The following is a 9,132-nucleotide window of genomic DNA, read 5'->3' as shown; positions in this document are numbered from 1 at the left end:
TAATTCTTCTGTTCAATTTTAATGGCACGATTAAAAATCTACAAAGTTAAAATGCTATCCTTTTATAAGGAAGATATATGCATGACAGATCAAAAGTGTTTTCAGAAATGATGAAACAAGAAATGAAGCAACATGAGTAGGCACTACAATACACAATGAAAAACACTACATTTACCAGTTTACCAGCAATTGTTGGGACTTTCAAGTTTACTGCAACCATGGCCTGTGGGCATGCTTCCCATAAAAAGGCATGTGTTGTATTTGTGCCCATATATTTTATTGTGAATTCAAATAAAAATGAATTTGGTATTGTCTCCATTTCTGTCTTACTTCCTGACATTCATTAATGAACATTTTTTTTCCTCATCATGCAACAGAAAAGTGTATAAAAACATGTAAAATATGCATTGCAAACAAACTTTACATAAGGTTGTGATCGATAGTTATTCAGACCATGGCATTCAAAGGAGCCAAAACATTAAACTCCTGAGATTTTGATTGTTCACAATAATAACAATAACCAATGCATTTAGTAGGATAGTTACCCATTGTTTTCTGAGCCATGAGAAGTCTGGTGATGCAGAAATGTTTCCAAGCATGAGAAGGTCTCGGTACACTCAGTACATTCGTAAAGTACCTCTGAAGGATTTCCTTTATCGTTTTGAGTATGGTCCATAAAGTCATCCTCTACGTCCACTGGACTGCCCTTTTCAAGGACAGAGTCTTCACTGGTACCAGTGTGGCGAGATGTTCTCCCAATATCATCCACTGGTCCAGTACTTGTGTGATTTTCAACATGAAGCTCAAGGGAAGATGCATTTCTAAACCGAGATGGATACTGGGGACACTTACTGGGTTCCTTTTTGTGATAGCGCAAATGCCGTTGGTACACACATAATAGTCCAAATCGCTTACCGCATTCCTGACACTTGTAGTTAACCCTGCCTCCTTTTCCTGATTGATTCTCCTTAGGGTTCTGCTCTTGTGAGGTTACTTGTTCATTGTCAGACGAGCTCTTGGTGTTCTCTTCAGAAGGGCATGGGCTTTTCTTGCCCCCAAGAGAACTGGGGGAAGGCCCGTTTTGTGAAGTTACATATAAGTGTTTCAAACTTGGTTTCTTTTCTAATTCAGCTTTGTGGTACATGGCTACATGTCTTCTCATATCACAACGCTGGGGAAAGTGTCTACCACAAAATACACATGTGTGCATTGTACCTTTATGGTATCTCATGTGCCGAGATAAACTACTAGAATGATTGAAGACACGATGGCAGTGCTTGCAAGGATGAAGCTTACCGTTTGGATTACTCCCTCTTCTACGTCTACCTTTAGGTTGCACCCTTCGCTTTAATGTTCTTTGGGATTCTTGATTCAATTGATCTATTTCTTCCTGAGTTTGGTGTGTGAGATGATGCTCCTTCAGAGCTGTTAACTTCTGGAAACGATCCCCACATAACCCACACCTATATGGTGTGAACGAGTATTCAGTCCCAATCTCACTGCTACTATCCCCAAAATATTTACTGTTCTCATTTTTATTATCAAAAGATGTGCCATTGTTGTGGCAGTTTTCATGTTGCATGTCTTCTAGGTTTTTAGAATTCATTTCACTTTCAATTTCGGATGCAAAAAAAGCATCAGGCTCTTTTCCTTTGCAATGGTACAGTGAATGTGTCTGGAAATCTGACAACCAGAAAAAATTCAATTTGCACTTCTTGCAAGGATATGTTTTCTCCAACTTTTTTTCTTGCTTATTTTCCAATTTACCTGAGCCCATAGGCTTGTTGTTGAGGTGATTTTCTTTTCTATGAGCATTCAGTGCTTCCACTTTCAGGAATCGCTTACCACAATGACTACAGCAGTGGAAGCTTTCACTGACATGATCTTGGAGGTGTTTCTTAAGGTCCTGTCTATCTTCAAAGATCTTACAGCATAAAGTACACTTGTAGCCTCGCTCTGTGTTTCGATACTGCTGGTGACGATGTAAACTCTGCAGGCTGTTAAATGATCTGTTACATATTTCACAGCGGTAATGGCCTTGGCGAGACTTGTCCAAGTTCAAGTCTGATGGCCTCGGGCGAAATACGTCTCTGTACAGAGGAAGCTGTGGCCTTAAAGTTGGAGACACTGGTTTGACAGTGGATGGTAAATGCGATGGCAATACTCCTGGAGATAGTGGTTTCATAGAAGGCTGTGATTGTGCCAATCCATTGACAGCTGTAAGAGTACCGTTTTCTTGTAGCACATATTCACGTGGTACTTCAAATCCGTTGGATGACCCATCAAAGGAAAATGACTCCAAAGGTCCATGAATGGCCATGTGTGCCAGCACATTAGAGTACTGACTGAACCCATCACCACACTCTGTACAGATGAAGGTACTTGATTCTCCAGAAGAAACACTATTCAATGCTTTCTGCTTTTCCATGATTAAACAATTTCGTCCATGAGCTGATGGCATCACTGTTGAACTAATTAACACTATCCAGACACCAACAAATTGGTCTCCATCTGGCAATAAGTATGTTCACTCTAAAAAGATGTCCTTACGAGCTGCATTTTCATTTTTCTGGTTTCCCATGTTGTATCAGCACCTAGAGAGGTAAAAAAAAAATAAAAAAATAAAATAAAATAAAATTACCAATGCATTGACAATATTTCAAAATACACAAATGATTTTCTTTCTTTTTTCCCCCTACACTGTAGATTTAAAAAAAACACAAATGTGGTGGTGTATCAAATGGAAAAATAGCATGTTTTGTTTTCCTTTTGCATTACTGAAACTTTATACTCTTGGTGTTCTCTTAATCAGCTTGATGAGGCAGTCAGTCTGAATGATATTCAACTGACAGGCATGCACCCAAAAGACTGTACCTGTGGAAATTCCAGCCTTCTTCAGTTGTGTCGTTCAAAGATAAGGTTGGGACATTTTTCCACAGTGAACAGCCCACTGCTGTTCAATTGCAAGAACCGCTCAACCAAGTGAAGACAAACCACAATCCACCCTTACTTTAAGATGTTAAGGTAAGTCAGCTCAAAATATCAAGAACTTAATTGTATCCTCCAGTGCAGTCAAAAAAAAAAAAAACATTAAATGCTGATGAAACTGGCTCAAATGAGCACTGCACGAGGAAAGACGACCAAGAGTTATCTCTGCTTCGGACGGTCAAATTCGTTCAAGTTACCAGTCTCAGAAAACATCAATTAACAGCACCTCAGATCCAGAGCCCATATAAATGTTTTACAGAGAAGGAGCAAACACACTGCATAATCAACTGTTTAAAGCAGGCTATGTGAATCCAGCCTTCATGATTGAAATTGCTGCACACAAGCCACTACTGAGCAAAATAAGAAGGAAGATTGGACCATGAATCAAGGAATGGATTTTAGACCAAAAATTTAATTCTCAGTTCCACCTGCCACGTCTTTGTGAGAAGCAGAAAAAAAATGAGTGGATGGTTTCTACATTTGTGTTTTCAGAGTAAAGCGGGTGGAGCATGGAGAAGGAGGACTGATGGTGTGGGGGCGATTTGTGGTTAATACATATTCGATGCACACTTAAGGCTCTTACATACTCTGCAAAAGTTTGTTTTCGTTGTCTGATAATTCTCACAGTTTGTCCTCAACACATCAAACAGGCCGAACTTTTTTCTTGCGTGGTGTCTGACAACTATTCTGTGACAAATCAAAAACTGGTAACGGGCGTCCTTAATAGGGAAACGTGGAAATGCTCGCGGACATTACGTGAGCTCCCACATGCTGATATTCGCAGTGTGACCACTAATCTCTCCTGAGTGGAGATACTGTTTGTGGGCGCATGCTGAATGAATGACGTGATCCGAAGGACACGGTCATCGAAACAACTGGTCAGTATTCCAAAATAATAAGAAAAATGCCACTCGCTGTCTATCTCCCACAGTGCTTAGTGCGAGGGACATAAGCTGCAGTGGGAGGGCCCTGTAAGGACTTTGGCACTTGAGATTCTAGCAAAGTATAAATTAATCGGCCAGAATGAACTTGATTTTTTCTTGTTCTCACAATCCTAGCCACCATAATCACGGATTATTTAACAAGCTTTAACCAGCATGGCTACCAAAGCTGTCTGCAGAGACATGCCGTTCACATGCTAAAACGACTTAGCTGAGAATTCCTTTTCGCATGTACCAAAACGATCTTTTATTTTCAATGGTTTCCTTGGAGTTTCGAGAATTTCTCTGTAACGATCGATCCACTGGAAAACCGTAACTAGTTGTAGAAACATGTTAGGACATATCCCAGGCCTATGCGTGGGACTGTATCAAAAATAGAAACAGCGTGTGCATCAACACCACAGAACGCAGAGAAGAAAAGAGCTTTCTGAGCTTTCTAAAAGGTATTCTCAGCTTGGCCAATCATATGACCAATCATATCTGTTAGGATCATGTAGTTACATTTCTGCAGAGGTGCAAGTCAGGTTATGGCGTCAGTAGTCCAGGGTCTGACCTTCCACTGTGAGAGCACTCTCATATGTCATTGCGTCGACAACATCATTATTACACATTTAAGTGCACTAGAACACTGTGAGGTAAACAATGGAAAGCATGGTGCATCCTATGCTGCTCCTGCTTACCCTATTGTTTATCAGGACATATTTTCTTTAACCCTTTCAGTTTGCTGATGACCCATCGAATGGACCAGTGAAACCCCTGTTCTTTTAAAAGGCTGGTGATATTCGAATAAATCACTGTCATGCACAGTGTCCAATATCTGCCACTGAATCTCCTCTTCTCCTTAGTTGCAGAGCAGCTCGCAGATCTCACAGTCTTGTCAGTGGGCTGCCGTGGTCGATAAAAAAGTGTGCCATATGGCTATACAAATTGTATATAAACACAGTCACACATGCATTCCACGATCAGTGCGATTTCCCGATCATGATGTAGGGATAATTCACCTACACGCTTCCATTAACGATCGTGTAACAATACATTTGATTTGTTTGACGAAAATCTCTGCCCTTCAGAGAACAGGAAGACTAATCTTATGGGAGTAGACCAAAATTTTACCAGCTGCACAGTTTTACTTCAGCTGAGCTGAGCCAACCAGGTCGATTACCAGGTCATTTGACCTTGGTTTTTCATGCACTGTGAAAGGGTCAACACGGCATTTCGACCCGGGTCAACCCATGTGAAAGGGAATTAAATTACACTTCACACTCCCAGGACAACCTTGTTGTCAGCTATCCACTTCAGTAGAAGTGTGGTTAGCATATGTGAGTGAGAGAACCACAACTATTCATACATTCAATGTGTGTGCACGAGCAAGACTGGCTAAATGAATGAGTCACATGCTCTGTTACCTGTGTGGTTGCCTTGGCAGCTAACTGTAGTACTGCAGTTTCCTGTGTTTTCTCTGTTACTGCCATGTTCATACTGTAGGGACAAATTGTTTGTTATGTAACCAGGCATGCCAATCACCCATGTGTCATTGAAACAGAATGGACAGGTCCCCCAGACAATTGTAGAGAATGTGGTAAAAATAAATGTTCTGGACTTAAACATACAAACTTTGTCCAAAAACTGTGCCTTTTAATTTTTTAAGGCATTTTGTGTCTTTCAAAACTGTTGGAAAGCCATTCCGGCATTCCGGGTGACCATCTCATGAAGTTATGTGTTCGCATACGAAGGACCAACCTAATTCCACATGTGTTCCTTCAGTTTCAGTGTTTTCTGTATTAACCTATGTTGTAAATAATAATTCAGACAACAGCACAAGCAGCTATGAGCCAAAAAAGTGTGGTACCAGTTCTTGATGTCCAGCCCTTAAAGGGACACGCAACCCCTATGTGACATTTAGTCACTTACCATATTCCACAGAGTTGGGCATATGAGAAAGGCATTGTTCTAATCTGGCAGCGCAGCTGCTATCTTTAGCTTAGGATAGGCATTGTAATTAGTGACCGACCGATTATCGGTTACCGATATATCGGGGCCCGATATGACGGCTCCAGTTCTATCGGGGGTTCTATCGTATCGGTGAAATGTTGCGCCGATAGAAAAAACAAAGTGTGACAAGTCACGGCAAGTTAGTTCATGAAATAAGTAACTGTAAACATGAAAACATCATTGAAACAACAATTATAGGCCACATTTCATTGCCCCTTTCAGAAGTGTCCCTGGCCAAAATCTCCAGTGTAAAATAACTGCGAGGCAACTTTGCTATATCATCGCAGATTTTGTCTCAGTAGTAGCGTTACATGAGTGACGTTGGCAGTTTGCAAATAAGCACCAAAGGGTTACAGTTTAATATATGCTAAAGGATTTAACCTAGGAAGCTCTAGTCTCCCCGACAGGACGCGGGGTCACTTATATTTTGTCGTCGTCATTTTGGCTTGGTTTGATTGTGTGTGGTTTATAGAGGGGACGAATGAACGATGTGTTTTTGGGCATGCATTGCTTACCTGGGCATTGTTTCTCAATAAATTAGAAAAACCTTTCCTATGCATGGTTGAAGGAGATTAGCTCGCATCCACGCTGCACTCCCTCATGCGCCGAAAAGTCCCCTTAAGTCACATAAACCAGCACGGGTGTGTACAACCACCGCATCTACTCGCCACCTGCATCTATTTAAACTCTGTCACTTTGCTTCGTCTCCATTGGCCCGGTGCTTCCTTACTCCTCCCACATCTGTCCCCAGTGCTAAGGTTTTCAGCACAGTAGGCAACATTTGTGAGGACAAGAGATGCAACCTGTTGGGTGCCAATGCAGAGAAGCTATGCTTCCTGTATTACAACCTGCCACTCAGTGCCTTCAAGTATTAGACAGTCCAAATGTTAAATGTCATTTAAAAAAAGTATGTTCAATGTTAAAAGTCTTAAATAAAGACATTGGTTTAACAAAGTATCTGTCTGTACTATTGTCACTGTGACTGTACTAATACATAATCATGTCGGTGCAAAATTTATGCACAATCGGCCTATTTTCATTCTCGCTCAAAAACTCACTATATTGGTTGCATATTGGCTATCGATGATTGCACCTCCTCTAATATCGGCTATCGTTATCGGGGCAACAAATCCCTATCGGTCGGACACTAATTGTAATGTCATGTTGCCAATTAGCCAGTTGTTCACAAAAGTGCTAAATAAACTCAAGAATTTTCCTACTACTTCTTGTGACCCTTGTGTCACATCGAGTATGTCAATGCAATTGACAGGAGACTCTATTGCAGCAAAGCACTGCTGCCAGGTGCAAAGACACCATGCAGCATGTGAAAACCCCCAACTTCTGTGAACATACCAGCATAACTGGTCAAGGGACTGTCCTAATCCGCTGCCGGGGGGAGACTGGTGGGAAGCTGACGTTTAAATAGGAAAACTCTGTGGGTAAAACCCATCAGAAACTTGCTTGACTTGTTTCTGTAATAACCAGAAACTGGTGCCACAACTTTCCATTAACGTCTGGGTAGGTGAAAGAACTGCTGGTTAAAGCAATGCTGCCTGAGCTTGAAAAAAAAAAAAAACTTGACTGGGTAAATCTCTGCTCTTAAAAAAGAGTGGCTGATTGTCACTCAGTGCGTCTACATGCAGAGCTTAATCGAGCTACACTCGAAATTCGATTTTCTCATTACAGTCCCTGTCCAAGTTTACATGCAGCAGAAAATCGAATAACTGATGGAAACACGTCTCAACGCTAGGTGGCGATATGTGTCTTTTCAGCGGGTTAATACCATGTTAATACGGCCCGCTCTCCGGTTGACCTATTATGTCATGATAAACGAGTCATTCAGACGGTTCTTCTACAGGCTCTGTTTGACTTCTTCTTCTGCGACCGGTTTTATTTGATGTTTTTGTTCCGAGGTCACACGCCAGCGCAGCGGTTGTGGAGCATGCGCACACGCATTATCCTGTTGTCCGATTAAGCGTACATATGCCGGAGAAAATTGAATTCCAATTGCATTATCTGGGTGTCTTAATCGGATAAAGAGAACTCCGATTTTAGTTGGAGTAACGTGTTTAGATGCACTTAAGTTTTCCAGTTATAGTCTGATTAAGGCAATAATTGGTTATTTTTTCACGTGCATGTAAACGTACTGACTGACGGGTAGAGCATAATGTATAGCAGACTGATGACGTAGCTCTGGACTGTGATGGCTCTGATTTGCCTGAAATGCATTTTCGTCTTCATGTGATTCAAGCAAGGTAAGAAACGATAAATCGGGACAAATAAAGTATCTATCCATCTGCACAACATCCAATCCAACGTCTTCTCTATGTTCTGTGCTGCAGTGAAACTAACTGTTGATCCTCGTTTATTAACTCAAACATGAGCTGCCCACTCACTATATCACACATGTCATGTTTCTCTGCACCTATAAGCAACATTGTATTTTCTTTAATATTGGCAAGTCACGAATCGTGACTTTAAATTCAGTTTAATGTAGTCACTGTATGCAGTAAAAATAGTATTCTGGCATAAGAGTGTTCATTAGCATATAATCACCTCACATCCGGTTTGAGTAGCGCCACTGGCAAAATATAAAGATGCGCACAGTGTGTAAATGTCTCAGTTTTGGGGAGGGGGTGCGTGTAGTCCAGAGCTTCATGTACATAGACTTATTCTTAAGGACACAATAAGTCAGAGGCGTTTATATGATCTATTAATGTATACATATACACACACGGATGCATGCCAGTGAATGCATCCTTCCCAAACAGACAGTGTTGATAGACAGTGGTTAATGTTAAGATATATAAAGTAATGCTAAAAAAATAAATTAAAAAAAATAAAAATTCAGACATAATATAAGTGATACGATTTAATGGTTAAATCTGGTGACATGTTAAACAGTTCCAACCGAAATCGGAGCTCTTTGCTACTATTGTGATTACGAAAGCTAACGTTAGCTTTAGCTAGCTGAAGCTACATAGAAACGCACTGTGATTTCTACACATACGTGCATTTAGGCTGCGAAGAGATGGGAATAAAATAAATTACTTACCATAAAATGTAGTACATGTCCAAATACAGTGTATCGTTCCGTTTAGACTAGTGCGAGACCGACTACTACCACAGGCCAGTGGTGTCTGTCGCCCTTCTGCTTCTTCTTCTACGGCTACCGCTGCTGCTGCATTCTGCTCATAGATCCTGCTGCACC

At 41.0% G+C, this 9,132-nt stretch overlaps 1 protein-coding gene across 1 annotated transcript; it reads right to left on the bottom strand.

Annotated features, from left to right (window-relative positions):
* On the bottom strand, nucleotides 1-9,132 carry si:dkeyp-84f3.5 (uncharacterized protein LOC334144 homolog). Its single transcript, XM_047599478.1, has 2 exons — nucleotides 8,977-9,132; nucleotides 1-2,594 (listed from the first exon to the last, which is right to left on the bottom strand). Exon 2 carries the CDS (start codon nucleotides 2,459-2,461, stop codon nucleotides 542-544), a length of 1,920 nt encoding a protein of 639 aa, XP_047455434.1. The 5' UTR covers nucleotides 2,462-2,594; nucleotides 8,977-9,132; the 3' UTR covers nucleotides 1-541.

This window comes from Mugil cephalus, chromosome 11 (genome assembly GCF_022458985.1).
Source record: "Mugil cephalus isolate CIBA_MC_2020 chromosome 11, CIBA_Mcephalus_1.1, whole genome shotgun sequence".
NCBI lineage: Eukaryota > Metazoa > Chordata > Actinopteri > Mugiliformes > Mugilidae > Mugil > Mugil cephalus.
The sequence above is the reverse complement of the archived record's forward strand: the minus strand, read 5'-3'. Positions and strand labels throughout refer to the sequence as shown.